General features: G+C 44.9%; 2 protein-coding genes and 2 long non-coding RNA genes across 10 annotated transcripts in view; 2 read left to right on the forward strand and 2 right to left on the reverse strand.

Moving 5' to 3' along the window:
- The window catches only part of ZNF583 (zinc finger protein 583), a 20,041-nt gene extending 16,753 nt beyond the window's left edge, over positions 1-3,288 (reverse strand). For 2 of the 4 annotated variants that reach the window (XM_027037462.2, XM_027037459.2), the window contains exons 1-2: positions 2,897-3,038; positions 1,439-1,535 (exon numbers count right to left, since the gene is read on the reverse strand). Coding sequence is in view for 2 of the 4 variants with exons in the window: in XM_027037459.2 (XP_026893260.1) it covers positions 1,439-1,447 (9 nt within the window). In the remaining 2 variants the exon portion in view is untranslated. The other 2 variants (XM_027037458.2, XM_027037461.2) reach the window with 2 other exon arrangements.
- LOC106985890 (uncharacterized) lies at positions 3,199-12,564 on the forward strand. Of its 3 annotated transcripts, none has more exons than XR_008293680.1 (3): positions 3,199-3,570; positions 10,141-10,327; positions 11,825-12,564. It is a non-coding gene; the product is annotated as an uncharacterized LOC106985890 (long non-coding RNA). The 3 variants fall into 3 exon arrangements; XR_008293681.1 differs by having other exon boundaries at positions 3,200-3,503; XR_008293679.1 differs by lacking the exon at positions 3,199-3,570 and having other exon boundaries at positions 6,045-10,327.
- On the reverse strand, positions 10,792-15,688 carry LOC128313244 (uncharacterized). The gene is made up of 2 exons (XR_008293678.1): positions 15,008-15,688; positions 10,792-12,149 (listed from the first exon to the last, which is right to left on the reverse strand). It is a non-coding gene; the product is annotated as an uncharacterized LOC128313244 (long non-coding RNA).
- Positions 15,538-21,332, forward strand: part of ZNF582 (zinc finger protein 582) — a 14,998-nt gene continuing 9,203 nt past the window's right edge. The window contains exons 1-4 of one of the 2 annotated variants that reach the window (XM_015084073.3): positions 15,538-17,205; positions 18,440-18,566; positions 18,797-18,892; positions 20,474-20,721. In XM_015084073.3, coding sequence (XP_014939559.2) covers positions 17,197-17,205; positions 18,440-18,566; positions 18,797-18,892; positions 20,474-20,493 — 252 coding nt within the window. In that variant the 5' untranslated portion in view covers positions 15,538-17,196 and the 3' untranslated portion in view covers positions 20,494-20,721. Of the gene's footprint in view, positions 17,206-18,439; positions 18,567-18,796; positions 18,893-20,473; positions 20,722-21,332 lie in introns of those variants that run through there. The other variant, XM_027037476.2, reaches the window with a different exon arrangement.

Consider the following 21,332-nt stretch of genomic DNA (forward strand, 5'->3'; position numbering starts at 1 on the left):
GAATAATCCATTCTGTCTACACTGATTTAAAATAACATCACTTTACGGGGCTCCTGGGTGGCTCAGCCGGTTAAGCGTCTGACACTTCATCTTGGCTCAGGTCATGATTTCATGGTTCATGAGTTTGAGCACTGCATCAGGCTCTGCACTAGCAGCGTGGAGCCTGCTTGGCATTACCTCTCTCCTTCCCTTTCTGCTCCTCCTCCTCTCGTGTTCTCGCCCTCTCAAAATAAAAAACTTTAAAATAATATCACGGGGGTGCCTGGGTGGCTTAGTTGGTTCAGTGTCCAACTTCGGCTCAGGTTATGATCTCACAGTTCGGAAGCTCAAGCCCTGCATCAGGCTCTCTGCTGTCACCACAGAGCCCACTCTGGATCCTCTGTCACCTCTCTCTCTGCCCCTCCCCAGCTCATTCTGTCAAAAAAAATAAACATTAAAAAAAATAAAATAACATCACTTACATTATCATGATAAACAAATGAGCAAACATTAAACTATGAAAACAAAGACAGTGTCTATTTTTGTTTGCCACAGTATTCCCAGCATTTGGTATAAATGAAGTCTTTAATAACTATATGTTCAGTGAATGAATAAATACTTTCCATTCTTACTTGTACTTGTATTTGTTTCTGGGCATTATATGTTGATCTTTTCATTTGTTTCTTCTGGCTCCCATTCCACACTATTTACTGTTTTCATTATAGATGTATACAGTCATTTTAAAATATAGATTCAAGTACTCTCTCCTGTTCTCATTTTTTCAAAAAATGTCCTGTTTTTTTTCCATACTAATTTCATGAATTTTAACTACATGACCTAAAATATCCTGGCTGTAGCCCACTACTAACTCAGTATGTCCCTAAAACAGGACCTTATTACCCCCATGGAATCCCATTCTTCAGAGCCCACTGATTGCCTGGGAAAATCCCTGCCTTCACTGACCCACACTTTAACACTCCAAAGCCAACACATTCCACTCTTCAAAATGACCCTGAGCAAGAGATATTGTCATGTACTATAACTAAGATTGCCCCAATAGCCCTTGTCTTGCCTTCCTCTTAAACCTGGGTTTGTGAGAAAGCTTTACACTTGTAGTCACATCAGAACACACCTTGACCTCAATGAATCAAATCCCTATAATGAAGGCTTTCATATCCCTCCAAGGAGTGCATTTTTGCCTCCTGAGAGCTCCTAACAGAACACTTAACCCACAGGAGGAGCAGAGCTATTTCTTGAACGAGGATGAAAATGCCGGCTTAGGAACAAAGGAAGCTCAATGGGCTTTTGGGGACCTCCTTTTAATGGATTGAAGAACATGAGGACCAGGTCACTGAATGAATGGGACTTTGTTAGCTGGGGAATTTCAGAAGAAAAAAGCAAGATATTCATATACAACCTGAAAAACAAATCACCTCAGGGAGAAAAAATCCTTCCTTACCTTGGACATGGCTTTAAGAATTTAAGAATTTATGACAGCTCTTCTGTCCACCTCCTTCAGGCTCCTCAATGGAAGGGCAGTGTCTGGAAAAACAGAGCTGGAGAGGGAGAAAGAAACCATAAATAGCACTGTCAAGTAAGGATTATTTTTCTCTTCACCCATGAAATCTGTTCATTAGTGAAATAATCCAAGGCTTCATAGTAAAAAGTTAGCCCAACTGGAATCTAGGTCTGACTTTTTAGTCTTTCCATCAGATAATGATAGTAAAAGGGAATATGTTACCACCCTTACTACAAAATGAGATAAAGCTACAAACAAGGCCTCAGAGAAAGCATCTTTAAAAAATTTTTTTTAATGTTTATTTATTTTTGAGACACGAAGACATGAAGACAAAGCAAAGCACGAGTGTGGAAGGGGCAGAGAGAGGGGGAGACACAGAACCCAAAGCAGGCTCCAGGCTCTGTGCTGACAGCAGACAGCCCAATACAGGGCTCGAACTCAGGAACCAGGAGATCATGACCTGAGCCGAAGTCAGCCGCTTAGCCAACTGGGCCACACAGGTGCCCCAGGGAAAGCTTCTTTATACAAAGTAGGCATCAGAGGGGTCATGTTGTCTGGAAGACACTGGACCAAAGAGTCAGAACACTCTGCTTGTAGCCCTGGCTTATGACAAACTCTACCTGGAAACCATTCTCTGAACTTTTCTGAGCAATTTCCTCAAAAAAGAGATGGGCGAGACGGCTGTGCATTCGCAGTCACTGAAACTCCTAATCATGAGTTATTTTCTACTAAACCTCTCTGCCTTGGAGAGCAAAGCAATTATCTCAGAAGCAGCATAAGGTAACAGTAAGAACCACCAGGTTTGGGGATCAGAACACCTGGCGGCAGATACTCAGTCTACCACTCACGAGCTCTGCAACCTCCATGATTTAGGTCTAACCACTCCAAACCTCAGTTTCGTCATCAGTGAAATGGTACCTACTCCCTATCAGTTGCTGGAAGGATCATGAGATGATGCACAGGAAGCATTCCGCCTAGTGCTTGGCACATCCCTTGTGCTCAGTAAATGTCAGTGATTTATGGTCACAAATAGCACACAGTAGGTCTCCTCTTCTATTCCTCACCTACTCTAGAGCCCAGGAGAGGAAGGGAAAGAGCCTCCTTCTGTGCCAGAGAGGGCTAAGGCCCAGCAGCCTCCTCATCTGCCGTCCAGGCCTGAAGCTGGGGCTCCCCTCTCCTCTCTCAAGCGTTCCCTTCCATCCCAGTCCCACTCAGGCTTGCCCTGACCGCCCGATCTTCGCGAACACCCCCACCCGGCCGCCGCAGGAGCCACACAGTCCTCCTGCTGGCGGCTCGCCTGGCACCCGTCCCCTCACAGTGGGTCGCACTGTCACACCAACAGAAGGTCACACAACCTCACGCCGTCTCACAGGACCACACACACAGCTGCACACTCACCGTCACTGTCATGGTCACAGACGCTCGCACAGGCACACACAGGCGCACGCACGTTGTGACATGGTCTCCCACGGTCACAGGCCCCCTCGCGCGCCCGCTCCAGCCCCGCAGGCCCGCTGGCGCGCGCGCCCATCCCCGACATCCTCACCGCCTCCTCCCCGAGGGTCGGCACCTCCCTGCGCGCCGTCGGCCGCCGGGAGCCCAGCGGCCCGCGGGCCGGGGCGGGGCCTCGCTCGCGGCCGGACCGCCGGGCTCACAAAGGGGCCGCGGCGCGCGGGCGGGCAGCGGGGCCCGCAGTGGGGGCCGCCGGGAAATGGAGTCCAGGCCGCGCGCGGCGCTGGGCATCCTGGGACGGCTGGCAGATGGCTCCTGCTCCCGCCCCTGGGCGTCTGCGCCCCTCTCCCGAAACTCCGGGCTTTCCGACCCAGAGCCAGGACCCGCCCAGCCCGGTCAGGCCGACCGAGTCCCGCCCCGGCCTGGACGCGCCGGCTCCGAGTGCGCAGGCGCACCGTTCTCGGTCCCCGTAGGGGCCCAAGCCGGGCGGGGTCGAGGTGCGCAAGCGCAGTGCACGGGCCCGCGGGCCCGATTCTCTGGTTGGGCTTGCAAGGTGAGCGGTTCGCGGGACGGAAGCGGAGCTGGTCGACTGGGTGTGCGGGCCGGAGCGCTGGGGAGAGGTCAGCAGGTCCGGGCGGGTGGGTCGGAGCCCGGGTGCCGGGTGTCCTTACTTCCGTTCCTTTTATGTCTTCTCTCTCCTCCTCGTCTCATTGGGCTCTTATTGAGCGTCCCCTGTGTGCCCCGCAGTGTTACAGGCACTGGGGACACACCTGAACCCGCGCAAGAGAATCCCCACCCTCATGTGGCTGACCTTCTAATACGGGAGAAACTCACTAAATACACACACACACACACACACACACACACACACGCAAACCAACCACACCCACACACACTGGGGCGCCTGGGTGGCTCAGTCGGTTGGGTGTCCGACTTTGGCGCCCCGCGTCTGGCTCTGTGCTGACAGCTCAGAGCCTGCAGCCTGCTTCAAATTCTGTCTCCGGCTCTCTCTGCCCCTCCCTCACTTGTGCTCTGTCTGTCTCTAAAATAAGTAAACATTAAAAAAAATTGTTTTTAATATACTGGGAAGTGACAGTTTTCTTATAAAGAGAAACAGCAGTTTGGGGCGCCTGGCTGGCTCAGTCAGAAGAGCATGTGGCTTTTGATCTTGGGGTGGTGAGTTCAAGCCCCTCCTTCGCTGTAGAGATTACTTAAAAAATAAATAAACTTTTAAAAAAGAAAAGAAAAAAAGTTTATAGATCATTCAGTTCTATCTACCCACTTATTCCTATACTTCAGCCTATGTCTTTGAATGTATTTCATTAACTCCTATTCGAGTCTCAACCCTTCCGAAATTAGGCCTCCAACGCTTCCATGCAACTCGTCTCACCAAAGTCACCGATGACAAAAAGCATATGAGCTGGGAAGTTTTCTACTGAGGAAGCTTTTTTTTTTTTAATTTTTTTAAATGTTTATTTATTTTTGAGAGAGAGAGAGACAGAGCATGAACGGGGGAGGGTCAGAGAGAGAGGGAGACACAGAATCCGAAACAGGCTCCAGGCTCTGAGCTGTCAGCACAGAGCCCGACGCGGGGCTCGAACGCACGGACCCGAGATCGTGACCTGAGCCGAAGTCGGACGCTTAACCGACGAGCCACCCAGGCGCCCCGGAAGTTTTTTAAATGCAAATATATTCCCAAAGATATTAATTGAATCGCTTATAGTAATAAAATGTTGGATGTAAACAATATGGCTACGTGTAGAAGTATGATTCAATAATGGTACATCTATCGTTTTGAAAACTACAACTTAATAAAAATTGTGTGATGGTGAAGCAATACGTGAAAGTACTTTTGGTTTGTTTGTTTTTTTTTTTTTTTTTTTTTGAGGAGGAACTAAGCTGTTACAATTGCACCAAGGCGGCAATACTGGAAAACTGTTCCTGTTTAAAAAGTAAAAGGAACACAATCCACAAAAATTGTAGTTGTTTTTGTGTTTATCTTCTCCTTTGCTTTTGCAGACCATACAGACAAACCTCTGGTAAGTTAAGACACATCAATTAACTTCCAGGTTTTTACAGCCTTTCCCACATTTCACAAATATATAAAGAGATTAGGTATTCATAGCCTGAAATTTTGTGGTAACATTTTTTGTTTCAGCCATTATTTCCTAAGCTTCTTCTGTTGGCAGAACCCTCTAAAAAGCTTGGCAGTAGTCACTAAATGAATCAAATTTATGTTCATTTGCATAATAAATACAGTTATCAATTTCGAATAAGTAATCAGCAAACAGATGTCTGCCCAGCAACTAAGTTTAATGTAATAATCTAATTACATAATCTTCAGAAGTAGAAATAAAGTATATATTCCTCAGAGACAGAGGACTCATTTATTTTGCCTTCAATTGTCACAATGAAGATGCAATACATTTATTGATTTAGGGCTTAGTTTTGGAGCAAATTTAAGGCTAATTTTTTTTTTTTTTAATATGAGGTCAAAATTCTCCCTCTTTTTTTTTTTTTTTTCTTTTTTCTTTTTCTTTTTTGGTCATGACTGTCTAATGGCTCCTGCACTATTTTGTTGAAAAGGCTATTCCTCCATTAAATTGCTTTTGTACCTATGTCAAAAATCAGTTCAGATATCTGACAGGGACTTGTATCCAGAATATATAAAGAACACTTACAACTGATTAACATGAATACAAATACAAAAATGGACAAAAGGGGCGCCTGGATGACTCATGCGACCCACTCTGGATTTCGGCTCATGTCATTGTCTCACGGTTCATGACTTCAAGCCCCGCATCAGCCTCCATGCTGACAGTGCACAGCCTGCTTGGGATTCTCTCTCTCTGTCTCTGCCCCTCCCCTATGTATGTACACTGTCTCTCAAAATAATACATAAATAAAAATGGACAAAGGATTTGGATAGACATTTCTCCAAAGAAGATATACAAATGCTGCATAAACACATGAAAAGGCACTCAACATTCATAGTCCTTGGGGAAATGCAATTCAAAACCACAGTGGTATACCACTTCACACCCACTAGGATGGCTAAAATCAAAGATAACAAGTGTTGGCAAGGAAGTGGAGAAATTTATCCCTCATACATTGCTGGTGGGAGCTTACAATGATGCAGCTGCTTTGGAAAACATTCTAGAAATTCCTCAAATAGTTAAACACAGAGTTACCATATGATCCCAGAAATTGCAGTCCTAGGTATATACCTAAGAAAAATGAAAATATATGTGCAAAGTTAGTACACAAATGTTCATAGCAACATTATTCATAGTAGCCAAAGAGTGGAAACAACCCAAGTGCCCATATTATTCAGTCATAAAAAGTGATAAAAGTAATGAAGTGACAACATATGCTACGTGGATGAACCTTGAAAACATCATACTATGTTAAAGAAGCCAGTAACAAAGGGGCACATATTGTATGTGACTGTTTCTGTGAAATAGCCGTAATAAGCAAATTTGTAGAGATAGGAAGCATATTAATGTTGCTTAGGGCTGATGGGAGGGGATAAAGAATGAACACTAATTTTCTCTTTGTGGCAACAAAAATACTTTCAAGTTAGATTGTGGTGAGTTATACAATCTCATGAATATACTAAAAGACATTAAATTGTACATTTTGAATAGGTGAATGCATGGTGTGTGAATTATATCTCAATACAACTGTTAAAAATTAGTTCCGCATATTTATGTGAGTTTATTTCTGGATTCTCTTTCGTTCCATTGACCTGTGTGTATATCCCTTTGTCTATGCTAGATGATCTTGATTACATGTCCATTTTTACACTGTCTTGTACCAATAGAGTAAGCATTGATATTGGGGAGTTTCTCCCATTTTATTCTTTGTCAAAATTATTTCAGCTATTTTAGAGCCTATGCTTTTCCATGTAAATTTTAGAAAGAGCTTATCTATGTCTACAAAAGACCTCACTTTTATTTCCTTCTACTTGGCTTGGATTTATTTTTACTCTTCTAGTTTCTTGATGTAGGAACTCAGAATAGTGACTTGAGACCTTTTATTTATTTATTTATTTATTTATTTATTTATTTATTTTGAGAGAGAGAATGCACAAGTGAGCGAGGGGTCAGAGAGACAGAGAGAGAATCCCATGAGGGGCAGAGAGAGAGAGAGAGAGAGAGAGAGAGAGAGAGGCAGGGCTCACCTGGGTTTGTGTTTTATCCTAAGCGGGACCTGAGCTCACCTGAAGCAGGGTTCAAGCTCACCTGATGTGGGACTCAAACTTACCAACCATGAGATCATGACCTAAGCTGGAGTTAGATGCTTAATGACTAAGCCACCCTGGTGCCCAAGACCTTTTCTTATTTTTTTTTTTAATTTTTTACATTTATTTATTTTTTGAGAGACATAGAGAGACAGAGCACAAGTTGGGCAGGGACAGAGAGAGAAGGAGACACAGAACAGAAGCAGGCTCCAGGCTCCAAGCTGTCAGCACAGAGCCCGACGCGGGGCTCGAACTCACAAACCGTGAGATCATGACCTGAGCCGAAGTCGGACGCTTAACCGACTGAGCCACCCAGGCGCCCCAACCTTTTCTTATTTCTAATGTAAGCATTTAGTGCTATAAAGTTCCCTCTTGATACTGCCTTGACTGCACCAAACATATTTTGTTAGGTTATTGTAAAGACAACTTATATTCTTCCTCCTGTGTTTCTCCTTTACTGCTCAAACAGAACATCTCAGTATGCTTCTGACAGCAGATTATGTGAGGGACCTTTCTTCCCCCACATCAAGCAATTCTGCAACACCAGATGGGTGTCCTACAATTTAACTCCATTCTGACACCATCTACCTAAAGATAGTATCAGATCCCAGATTCAAGGCTCAGTCCCCTAAGACTACCCCTCCCCCGCCATGCCAATCACAAGTCCCGGTTGTTACTCGTGCTTCTGACCAATGAGCTATAAATTAGAGGTTCCCATGACCCCCTCTGCAAATCTGCTTAATCTGCTAGAATGGCTGACAAAAGTCAGGAGAAGTTTACTTCCCATTCCCTTTTATTATAAAAAGATACGACGAAGGATACAGATAAACGTCCAGATGAAGGGATGCTAAGGGCACAGTATACAGAAAAGGCCCTCTTACTGGTTCATAGACAGACATCTCACTGTGCCCTCACATGGTAGAAGAGACAAGGAAACTTTCTGGGGCCTCTGTTATAAGGGCACTAATCCCACTCATGAGGGCTCCACCTTCATGACTTTATCATCTCCCAAAGGTCCCTCCTAATACAATCACACTGGGGATTATCTTTTAACACGTGAATTTTAAGGGACATAAACATTCAATCTATACTACTGAGCAAATAAATTCTGTTCACCAGGAGAGAAAAACTATATGGAAAATAGACTCAGTGGGCTTTGGTATCTGATTAGGTGGGGAGAGGTCAAGGATAACACTTACATTTCTAGTATGAAAAAGTCGTGCTTCCAGGTGGTTTAGCTGCGCAACTTCATCATAAGTCTGGTTAAAAATACACACAGTTCAGGGCACCTGGGTGGCTCAGTCGGTTAAACATCTGACTCTTGGTTTTGGCTCAGGTCATGATCTCATGGTTCATGAGATCAAGCTCCAAGTTGGGCTTGAGCTGACAGTGTGGAGCCTTCTTGAGATTCTCTCTTTCCTCTCTCTGCCCCTCCCCCCTCAAAATAAATAAAGATTAAAAAAATACACAGTTCTCTGAAATAAGGTCACACAATCCTAGAGTGAATAGACTTAGACACAAAGATAATAACAAAACCTATGAAGACAGTAGCCAAAGATGAATAGAGATCTAGGTAAAATAATTGAAAATTTGAAAAAAACTAAAACACCCCTTAAATAATTAGAGGGTTCAAGTATATATTATCTATAAAACTTTCTTTACAAATATGTATTTGAAATATTAAAATACCAAAATACTGAAAATATATTTGAGTTTTCTTCTGGTTAGTAGGCAATCTTAAAACCAGAAAAACAGTATAGAGAAATGTCAGTAGTAACAGCAGAACACAGGGTTAATCCTGGACAATTGCCATTAATGAAAAATAAAAACAACAAACACACTCACAGTTTTGTTTCCTTCATTGTATAGTTTGTATGTCAGAGTTACGGGTGGTGCCTAAAGTCATGGTCATGCAAGGAGTAAGAAGCTAAGATAGGGTTAGAATCCACATTGTTGTTCTTTGCCTGCAAGAGGCTTGGCCATATGGGACAGGGCCTCCCCATAGTTGATCCCATTCATGTGATAACTGGTGGTCCCTTTGTGAAGAGAAGGAATGTGGCAAAGGCATCAATCTAGCTGGGTTTAGAGGAGAGGGGAGCTGGAGTTTTTCAGCATGTGCTTTGGTTCAAGAGACTTTACAGGGAGAGTGACAATCTCTCGGGAAGTGGTTGGCATGGCAACTGTGGATTTGATAGAATGGGGAGGCATCAAGACGTTCATGTAGGGGCACCTGTGTGGCTCAGTCAATTGAACATCTGACTCTTGATTTCAACTCAGGTCATGATCCCAGGGTTGTGGGATTGAGCGCTACATTGGGCTCCATGCTAGGTGTGGAGCCTGCTTGAGATTCTCTCTCTCTCTCTCTCTCTCTCTCTCTCTCTCCTCTCTCTCTTCCCCTCTTCCCAGCTCTCTCTGAAAAAAAAATTATATATATATATATATATAGAGAGAGAGAGAGAGAGACAGACAGACAGACAGACATTCATGTGCTCTTAAGATGAAAAAATTGTGGTATCAAACCTCCAAGATGGTCCTCAAAGATCCTTGCCTCCTAGAATTCACACCAGTGTGTAGTCTCCATCCACACTGACTCAGTCTGGTCTATGCGACCAACAGAGTATGGCGGCATGTGACTTCTGTGACAGCCTGTAAGAGGCTTGGCCATAAAAGACATTGTAGCTTCTGGATCACTTATTCTAGGGGAAACCAGCCACCATGTCAAAAAGACAATCAGCCAGGGGCACCTGGGTGGCTCAGTTGCTTGAGTGTCTGACTCTTGGTTTTGGCTCAGGACATGATCCCAGGGTCATGAGATCGAGCCCTGCGTCAGGCTCCATGTTGAGTATACAGCTTGCTTGAGATACTCTCTCTCTCTCTCTCCCTCTGCCCCCTCCCCTGCTTGGGCTCTCTCTCTCTCAAACAAACAAACTAAATAACAAACAATCAGCCATATGGAGAGGCCTACATGGAATGGAACGGGGCCTATTGTCAAAAGCCAGCGCCAATTTGCCAGCCATGTGAATGGAGCACCTGGAAGCAGAGATTCTGGCCCCATTTAAGCCTTCAAATGACATCTTGCTTACACGCAGCTAAACTGCTCCTGAAACCCTGACTCACAGACACTGTGAGAGATGGTAAGTGCTGACTATTGTTTAAGCCATTAAGTTCTAAGGTAATATGTTATGCAGCAGTAGGTATCTAATGCAAACATCAAAGAAATTAAAATTATGAGACCACATCAAAGAATAAAAAATAGATCCAAATGACCCAACACATCAGAGTACTATTAAAATTAAACAAAGAGATATGAAAGAGAACTACTATGTATAGGGAAAAAAAAATAGTCATTATTTTAAAAAAATTTTTGTAAATGTTTATTTTTGAGACGGGGGGGGGGTGGGTGGGGCAGAGAAAGAGAGGAAGACACAGAATCTGAAGCAGGCTCCAGGCTCCGAGCTGTCAGCACAGAGCTGGATGTGGGGCTTGAACCCACGAACAGTGAGATCATGACCTGAGCCAAAGTCGGACGCTTAACCAACTGAACCACCCAGGCGCCCCAGTCATTCTTTTAAAATAACCATGTAATATTTACAATCAATCATTTATAGATGAGGGAAACTTTAATAAATCTTCGAAGTACAAGTATTACAGATAGCATTGATTCATCACACTCTATGGTATAACAAATTACAGGATATTTTTTAATATCCTCATAGAGTTCTACGGAAAAATAAAGATGAACATTCATAATTTAGGGTAGGAAAACAACTTTTGAGCAAAAAAAAAAAAAGGTAGAGAGGATCAATGAAAAACATTGATTTGCCTCAGTACATCACAATATAAATTAGCTACACGATAAAAATATTTCCTAACTTAAGATTCTAGCCCAGACTCTGCCCCTAAAATGATCCTCCACGTTGCCACTTGTATGTCTAACAAACACGTCAAACTATCGCATTCGAAACCAAGCACCCAATCTCACCCCCAAAGATGTGCTCCTCTCCGTGTGTGGTTTTCCTCTCTCGGTTGGTCATGTTTGTTTTTCCAGTTACTTGTCTCAGGATTCCCTGGAGTTATCCTTCACTACTCCCAGTCTCTTGCTACTCCACCCAGTAAATCTGTGAATCCCGTTAGCTCCACCTTTAACATATATACAGAATCCAATCCCTTCTCCCATGCCTCTCTGGTACCATTCTATTCCTAGATCAGGCCTGACGTGCACATCCAGTGGGAGGGGTAGATGGTGGGCCTGGAGCCACAGTCACTTATAGGAAATGTAGTCCTGATCCCACAAGTCGGGACAAGTAGAGAAGGCGGACCCCTTTGTCTGCCTGAGATCTAAGTCCAGTCAGGCCGCACCAGCTGGCCATTCTACCCGCCCGTACTTGGGGACCCGGGACTCCTTGCCTTCAGCGCGTTAGGGCTTTGTGGCCCAGCTCAAATGTGTTCCCAGGTAGGTCATCTCTCTGCCTAATGCTCACAGCCACAGGAGGTCCAGCCAACCCACCCACTCTACAGGCCTGTCCAAAGGTCCTGATGTTAATTCTATTCTCTGTGGTCATTTCTGGGATATGTCTGGAATGGCCCAGTAACCTTCTTCTCTGCAAACCCTCACACCCTATCTCTTCCAGATCCCAGCCCTGTTTCCATGAGGGCTTGTGACCTCTGCGGTATCATGAAGCAAATGTCTGTCTCCGAATATGCATTCTCCAAGGTTTCACCGTATTGGCTCATCCACAATTCAGAGGGCGGAGGTAGCATGGCCTCGCCCACAGGTACGTAGGTCTTGTTTGGTGGAAATACCAACTCCACTCCTCTTCCACACTTTGCCCCCACGAATTCCAGTCACTTCATTTCCCCAAAACTGTTGTTTGTGTCAACTTAGCAAATCGGTGCTCTGCCTTGGTTCCTCCTCTCTGCTCTGTGGTGTGTAGTGTGTCTTCCAAGGGAAAGCCACTGCGATGATAGAATCTCACTTATTTCCCTTCTCTCAGGGTTCAAAGTCTTGCACTACTTGCTGTCCAACATCTGAAAAGACTTGTTTCCTACACATTATCTAGCTTCTTGTTTAGAATGCAATGGCAGGTGTAGCACAATTACACTATCATAGTTCAAAGCAGACAATCCTCCCTGCTTTTTGAGCATTTCCCTATGTTTTTTGGCACAAGAAGATATCCTATACTCATTGTGTACGTTCCCTGCCCCAGTCCTGAGATCAGATACTTCTCCAGGAAGCTTTGGTTTCTTTTTTTTAGAGAATGATATTTAGAAACCAAGGTCTGGGCATTAGGTTTATGCTCATTGCTACAGGGCATCATTGCTTCCAGGCCCATTCACCAAATAGAAAATACACAAACACATTTTTTTTTCCCCAGAAGAAATAGTAAGACTTTAATGAAGAAGTTTAAGCTTTTTTATTTTAGAAGTTTTTGAGTTACAGAAAAACTGCAGATAGTTCAAAGTTCCCAAATGCCCTGTACCTACTGTTAACACTTTAGTATGATGCTTTTGTTAGTTATCGAGCCAACATTGATATATTATTATTAACTAATGTCCATACTTTACTCATACATAGTTTTCTTGGTTTAAAAAAATACTTGAGGGGCGCCTGGGTGGCTCAGTCGTTAAGCGTCCGACTTCGGCTCAGGTCATGATCTCACGGTCCATGAGTTCGAGCCCCGCGTCGGGCTCTGTGCTGACCGCTCAGAGCCCGGAGCCTGTTTCAGATTCTGTGTCTCCCTCTCTCTCTGCCCCTCCCCTGTTCATGCTCTGTCTCTCTCTGTCTCAAAAATAAATAAACGTATAAAAAAATACTTGAGAGAGAGAGACAGAGACAGAGAGACATTTGTGCGCGCATGCCTGTGGGGGAGGGGCTGAGAGCGAGGGAGAGAGAGAATCCCAAGTAGGCACCCGGATGTCAGCGCAGAGCCTCACTCGAGGCTTCATCTCATGAACCGTGAGATCACAGCCTGAGCCAAAATCTAGAGTCAGACACTCAACGCACTGAATCGCCCACGTGCCCCATACACCCACATTTTCCATCATGAGTTTATACCAGTTGAACATCACAGTTTCTTTCTCACCTTCCATCATCTTCTAGATCTCTCTTGTCCCACAGTAAAACACTGGCTCCCATCAATACATTTATTCATTCATTTAATTCTATGGTACATATAAAATAGTTTCCAAATCACTACACCTATGTTATGACAAAAACAAATCTTCTAAATTGAGTTCAAAGTTGCTTGCAGTTTTTTGTCTTTATATATTATCTGATATATATATATACAAGGTTGTAAACATTCTCTGCCTGTCATTTGTCTTTAACCTTTGCTTACAGTGTATTTTGCCACACAAAAGTGCTTTGGTTTTACGTTCTCAAAGATAGCAGTCTTAAGTCTGGATTTTTGTATCATTGCTAGAAAGTCTTTTCACATATCCAGGCTGCAATGGAATTCAACTCTGTACGTTTCTGGTACTTGTATCAATTTAGACCTCTGAGCAATTTGTTCGAGTTTATTCTCTTGCGTGATTTGAAGTATGAACCCAATTTTACTTTTTTCTAAATGACTATCCAGTTATTCCCCAAGGTTATTTATTAAAAAGTCCATTTTGGGGGCGCGTGGGTGGCTCAGTCGGTTGAGCATCTGACTTCAGCTCAGGTCATGATCTCACGGTTTGTGAGTTCAAGCCCTATGTTGGGCTCTGTGCTGATAGCGCGGAGCCTGGAGCCTGCTTAGGATTCTGTTTCCCTCTCTCTCTCTCTCTCTCCCTCAAAAATAAAAATAAACATTAAAAAAATAAATTATGGAAACTTTTTAGAATGTTTTACTATCTGGCAGGTTTAGCACACCTTCTCAGCTTTTCTTTTTCAGAGCATTCCTATTCCTAGGCATTCTTTTTTTTATTATTTGGACATTTTTATCAACGTATCTATTTCCAAGGGGGAAAACAGTATTGGCATTTTTATCGGGTTTAAGTTAAATTTCTAAGTTAACTTGGAGGTGAAGACATCCTTGAGATGTGCAACAATGTAGACACGGGCAAATGTCAGATGAAATGATTCAAAAGAAGATGACAGATTACATGGTGTGAGGGAAACAAGACCAGTTGGAGAGACAGGAGCTCTGGACTCCAGGCCGGCTCAAGGACAACTGTACCGCGTGGGCAGAGTAAGGCTTCCTCACTCAGGAATCAGGCCTCACACCGCCTGACCAGCATCCAGGACATGGGAAGCTCGACCACACTGGACCCCGCCGTTTGGGGATGCGTAAGGTCTAGGAGCTTTTCAAACGTTTGCACACAGAGGTCCAACTGCCTGTGGTTCTGGGGGACTCGGCCGAGAGCTACCCCCACAAGCGGAAACTTCTTGTCATCTTGTTTAAAACATTTTTGCTGGGCATCCATCTGGCTCAGTGGGAAGAGCATGCGACACTTGATGTTGGGGTCTGGTGCTCAAGCCTCCTGAGTTCGCTGTAGAGATTACAAATAATAAAAAACAGGGGCACCTGGGTGGCTCAGTCCGTTGAGCCTCCGACTTCGGCTCAGGTCATGATCTCACGGTTCCTGGGTTCCAGTCCCACATCGGGCTCTGTGCTGACAGCTCGGAGCCTGGAGCCTGCTTTGGATTCCGTGTCTCCCTCTTGCTCCGCCCCTCCCCCGCTCACACTCTGTGTGTGCCTCTCTCTCAAAAATAAAGACATTAAAAAATTAAAAAAATAAAACAAACTTAAAAAACGTTTTTGCTTATTCCGCACTCTCCTTCATAACCTACATTTATTTCAACATATGTAATGACGTTTAAAGTTAGTTACCGGATAAACTCGGGAGTTTTTCTCCTTCCGAAACTTCTGGTAAAGTGGCCGCTCCGCGCGGAAAACGATGATGTAACGAATGAGACACTTTGACGGTCACACACGAGCGTGTTCCCGGAGTGGCACGGTCCCAGTCAGACCCAACGACAGGTCCGAACCACACGACACACACCGCAACGGCCACGCAAGACGGGATGGCACACACACTAAGCACCTGATGCGCAACCCCGCCCGCAGCCACGCGGGAACTTGAACACTCTCCCTCGAGGCACACTGGAGCCACGCCCACCCCGAAACATCGCGAGATCCGGCTTTGAGGCCTGGCTGTGCCTCTGCGCCCAGAAACTACGTTTCCCAGAAGAGACTGCGGCGTTGGCCCACTCGCGAGGCAGCGTCCGCGGGGCGTTGTGCGCCTGCGCTATCTTCCGGCTTCAGGCGGCGGGTCCGCCGATACCGAGGAGGAAGCGCACCCGGGCCTGCGGGGAGCGCGGCCACGGTGGCACCTGGATTCGAAGAGGAGGCAGGTGAGGGGCTCTGGAGCTTGCCAGGCTCTCCGGGGTCCGTGCGGGAGCGGGCGCCACGGCCGGGCGGCTCTCGGGCCTGGGAAGAACCGGAACGTCTCGCCCCCGCGTCGGTCTGCGGCTTTCCGGGATCTGGACTACATTTCCCATCGGCCTCCGCGGCGCACCCCCCCCCCCCCCCCCCCCCCCCCCAGCTAGCGCCCCCTTTCCGCGTCCCGGCTCTTAGCCCCCATCTGTGGACCACTTAGGTGGGGGTGAAAGGGACCTGACTTCCTGGAAATGCTGGTGGATGTTTTACAGTCATTCTTACTCGTGCCCCCCCCTTTTTTTTTTAATTTGGGATGGAGTCTTGTTTGATAAGATTCTCAAAGAATTGCAAAACTTCAAAAGATTTAACACCACTAGTTTAGAAGTGGAGACTGAAATTTGAGAACATTTTAGATGATCTTGTAAAATAGTCCTTGTCCAACAGTGGGGAAACGGTTGGGTAAATCATGGGCCACTCTTGTAATAAAATATTACAAAGCTATTACAGATAATGCTAAAACAGTGGTCATAATAAAAAAAAAAAACTCCTATGACATGTTACCAATTGTTTCATGTACACATTACTTAGAATTAAATATTTGTAACATGCAAGGCACTGTTCTAAGTTCCTTTCGACAATAGTACTCGTTTAATGATGAACTCACGAAGTGGTTAAATGACATGATTCTTAATACTTGGATGTTTTTATTCCAGTTGTTTTTGTAAGCCCATGTGCCAGTAGGAGGGTGGGTTTGACCTCTTTTCCGGAATGTTCTCATGTTGTATAAAGAGACTGCTTGTGAATGTCTTTCCTTGTAAGTTAATGTTGCCCCCCCATCAGTTTTGATAGTTATTTGGTGTTCCATCATACGGCTGGGCCAAAAGTGATTCAACTACTTGCCTACTTGTGGACTGCTAGATACTAATTTTTGTTCTGTTTTTCAGTAAATACTGTGCACACAGCTTTGCTCGCTGCTATGTCTCTGTACAGAGGCCTATGTATGTGATGGTAATGATTTGCCCACTGCACCCACACCCCTTTTATTGAGTCAAGGCAAGGTCCACAAAGTGATGTCCACTAGGCCTTAGGTAGGGCTGTAAGGTTCTTGGTGAATTTGGAAGTTGGGTAAAGAGCCAGGGAGACCTCTGAAGGTGGGCATGAGAGAGTTAGATGGTCTGTTTCTGGGAAGGCTTCATTGTGGGCTGGACTGATGCTGATGAGGTAGGCTGTGCTCCCTGGTCTGAGAACAGTTTATCTTGTCCTTGGGACACCATGTGGCCTTAGTCACTGGACCAGGACTGAGCTCCCTGCCACAGATTTGCATCAGTAACAAGTTGGAATTCTCTGGATATTTAGGAGAAATCGGAGAGAAAGGGCCACTGGTTCCCTGTCACGTGGCAACAGCTAATGCTGTGTTTCCTGGAGTTGGGCAAGGGCCACTGTGATCCAACTCCAATTCTTGTGGGGAGTGGGGCGTAAGAAGGCAGGGACTTGTAACCACGGCATTCTGGGAGCTGTAAGGCAAGCTTGGCCTCTCATGTTTGTTCTTTCCTCCCCCAGCTCTGCCATCTCAGGACTCTGCCCTTCCCCAAGAGAGGAACCAGGAGGAGGACCAGTCAGCCCATGACATTCTAAAAGTCATGTCCCTTGTGAGTCTTAAAGTTGTGTAAATATTTGCTTTCTTTATCTTGAAGCTTCCCACATGGATTTCATCCAAGAATCTGGTTTTCAGAGGTTCCCATTTTAGGGACTAAAAAGACCAGGTAGCTAGTACCCTCTCCCACTGCCCCCTCTACTCTGACTACTGCCCATGGATTCGTTCTGTACAGCATTCCACATGTGATAGTGTGATATTGTGCCGGGAGGCTAGATAGAGCAGGGATCCATTTCCTTGTATAAAATGAGAACCAAGGGTGGATGAAATAGAGATGAATACTTGTGATAACTGACATGGAAAAGTATGGGAACTGGTCTTGGTTGGTTTCAATTTCAGGGTGAGGCACGATCTCCTGCTTTGGGAGGGATTGATGACTGGGTGTGTAACTTAGGCTTCGCCGGGAATCTGAGAGGTTAGACACCAGAAGTAAGGTCCACTTTAAGGTTGAACAGAGCATTTGAATGTGGATCATTCTTCAACAGCTTCTTCAGCTTAAGACCAAGAGAAGTGCAAATGTGGGGGTTGTGAGATAACCAGCCCGATGGATGAATTTTTCGGAATCTAGGTAGTCTGAGCTTCGAAGAGCCTTCAGAGATCTGATCCAACCTCTGCCTCCAAAATAAGAGAACGGTTGAGTCATTTTTTCACTTGGTAGAAAATTGTACAGCTAATGAAAATAATCTTAATTTAAGAGTTTTCTCCTAAGGAAGAATGCTTTGATATGTTGACATCATGATGAACCTGTATCTTCAACTAACTCTCAATTTATACAAATATCCTATTTTCTAAGATAAAAACATTTCTTCAGTAAAACATTTGGGGGTAAGTCTATCAGAAATTGTTGGTTTGGTTTGTTGTTGCTGCATAGAAGTTGAAATTACAGGTCTCTAGTTGAGAATTTTTATATGCCAAGGACAGAGTGGGCAGCATGCTATTTTATAAAGTTTGTCACACTGGGGAAAACTCCACTTAGCTGGCTTTTAATTTTCCTTCCAGATCTGTGTACAGAGCTTTGGTTTGTAGTAAAAAGAATGTTCAACAACATTTCAACACCGTTTTCCTCATGCCCACCCTCTCTTGTCACCTGCTCACATTGGAGGCCTCCCACCCCAGCCTGCTTTTCACCTGAGCACCCCATTCCTGCAGAGACCGCCTCTGTCTTCTCTCATCCCATCAAGAAACATTTCCTTGAAGTTTGCAGATAACAAACCTGCCTGTTGTTTCAGGAGTCAGACTTCTTCAGGGATGTGGCCATAGTCTTCTCCCAAGAAGAATGGGAACGACTGGCACCTGCTCAGAGGGATTTGTACAGAGACGTGATGTTGGAGACGTACAGCAACCTGGTCTCACTGGGTAAGGGGACCTGGTGTATTAGTTTGGATGTTATCCGTTCCTTCCTTATCAATTTCCGGGTACCTTTTCAGTGCTCAAAAAACAGCTCCATGGGCCGACACTGTATCTTCCCCAACCTGCAGGGGACTGTCAGGCCTCCTCTGGTCTCTCCTGCTCGATGACCAGATCCTGGATCTGAATTCTGGGGGCCCCACACCATAACTGGGTGGCATGTTTTCTCTCCCATCCAGGTCTCGCTATCTCCAAACCTGATGTGATCTCCTTCCTGGAGCAAGGCAAGGAGCCCTGGATGGTGGAGAAAGCAGCAGCAGGAGGCCTGTGCCCAGGTGAGTGAAGCCTGCGTGGGAGGAGAGAAGCTGCTGCATATACCTGTCTAGCGGGTGCACGAGGAAGCAGGAGCTTGGAGTTGGAAAATTTTCCCTTTGAGGTGCCCGACTCAGAGGCCAGGTCCGAGTTACCATCTGTTCTAGCCTGTCAGGTGGTTCCTTTCTTCCTGAGACACCTCTGTGTATCCGGGTCATCACTGCCTCTTGTCCTTGCCTACCTGGTTAAAGTGTCCTCAGCCTCCTTTGGTGAATCTTCTCACTTTCTTTATTTTTAAATTTTTTTTTTCAACGTTTTTATTTATTTTTGGGACAGAGAGAGACAGAGCATGAACGGGGGAGGGGCAGAGAGAGAGGGAGACACAGAATCGGAAACAGGCTCCAGGCTCCGAGCCATCAGCCCAGAGCCTGACGCGGGGCTCGAACTCACGGACCGCGAGATCGTGACCTGGCTGAAGTCGGACTCTTAACCGACTGCACCACCCAGGCGCCCCCTCACTTTCTTTAAACGTTGGAGCACCTGGGGCTCAGACTTGGGTTTCTTCTTCCCTGTTTATTTTCATTCCTCAGAACCTTCTCCATTACTTTGCTTTATTATGTATTTTTTTCCATTACTGTGCTTTAAATACCATTCATACCTATGTTGTCCATCGTGGAGCCCCATGTGGACATTGTAATTCAAATTCATTGCAGTTAAACACATTTAAAAAATCAGTATCTCAGTTGCACTTGCCCCATTTCAAATATCCAGTAGCCACTCTGGCTGGCTTGTGTCTATGGGACGCAGTGCAGATACAGAACATTTCCATCGTCTTCAACTTCTCCTTTAAACTCCACATACTTATCCAACTGCCTTCTCATCATGTCCACTTCAGTGTTCATGGGGCGCTATGAATTTAACTTTCCAGTGAGGAGTCCTTGATCCTAACAATCCGCCCTTCTCTCTTTCTTCCACACTTTAGCAATAGGGTACTCAATTCTTGTACTTGGTCAAGTAAGAAACTCTTGAAGCATTCTTGGATTTTCTCTCTCGCATACCTATCCAGACTGTCAGCAAATCCTGTTAGCTCTACCTTGAAATATGTCCAGAATTTAACCACTTCTCGCCGACACCACTACCACTTCACCCACACCACCGTCATCTCTGGCTTAGACTATTGCAGTAGCCTCCTCCCCATCCCTCTGCTTCTATTCTCGTCCCCTGAAGTGTTTTGTTCACACAGCAGCCAGAGTGACTTCAGATGTGGAAGATTCGTCCACGTTGAAGTGGTAGTTGGCCTCGGGGAGTGAGTGAGGTCAAGTGTGGAGTGAGCATCAGGAGAGACGATGTGTGCAGCTGTATGTGTGAACATATTCACAGGTTCTGGGGATTAGGACATGGGGATCTTTGGGAGACCGTTATTCTGCCAACCACACCCATAATGTCAGTTTTGCTTTTGTTTTGTCATTTTAGTTTGACAGCATATGTTTGATTGATGTGCTGAGTTTTATTTACTTCTTAGGTGTGTGGATTTACATCATGTTTAAAGAAGACCTCCCCCTTTGACATTATAAAATGAGTCTCTTGTGATTTTTTTTTTCTAGTATATTTATGGTGCTCTTAATGATTCCTGTGGTGTTTATTCTTCGTGCAAGATGTGATTTCACGTTATTTCCCAGGTTGTTACCCAGTTATTCAAACAGCATTTGTTAACTGATTTTATCTTTTCACCACTAATTTCCCTAGCCACCTTTATCATCTGCTCTGTTACCTCTGGATCTATTTGTGGACTTTAATTTCTGTCTCGTTAATGTCTTTGTCTAACTACGTGACCGATACCATATTGTTTTAATTACTGAACGTTTTATTTTTTTTTTTTTTAATTTTTTTTTTCAGCGTTTATTTATTTTTGGGACAGAGAGAGACAGAGCATGAGCGGGGGAGGGGCAGAGAGAGAGGGAGACACAGAATCGGAAACAGGCTCCAGGCGCTGAGCCATCAGCCCAGAGCCCGACGCGGGGCTCGAACTCACGGACCGCGAGATCGTGACCTGGCTGAGGTCGGATGCTTAACCGACTGCGCCACCCAGGCGCCCATAATTACTGAAGGTTTTAAATATCTGGTGGATAGTTCCTCCTCATTCTTATTTTTCAGAATTTTCCTGACTATACGCATTTGTTTTTCCATTTGAACTTTAGAATTAGAATATCTGGTTTAAAAAATAACCATGTAATTATTCTTACTGAGATCACAGTAAATTTCTAGATTAATTGAGGAGAAAACTGATTTTTTAAATCGATTTTATCTATTTAAGAACAATGATAGGCTTTTCCCTTCATTTATATGCGTTTCCTGGTTGTTGTAGAGTTTTATTTATATGGTCTTGTCCATTTCATATTATATTCCTAGGTATTACGTATTTATTGCTGTTACTGGAAATGGGGGCCTTGCATCCCTATTCGA

This window comes from Acinonyx jubatus, chromosome E2 (assembly GCF_027475565.1).
Source record: "Acinonyx jubatus isolate Ajub_Pintada_27869175 chromosome E2, VMU_Ajub_asm_v1.0, whole genome shotgun sequence".
NCBI lineage: Eukaryota > Metazoa > Chordata > Mammalia > Carnivora > Felidae > Acinonyx > Acinonyx jubatus.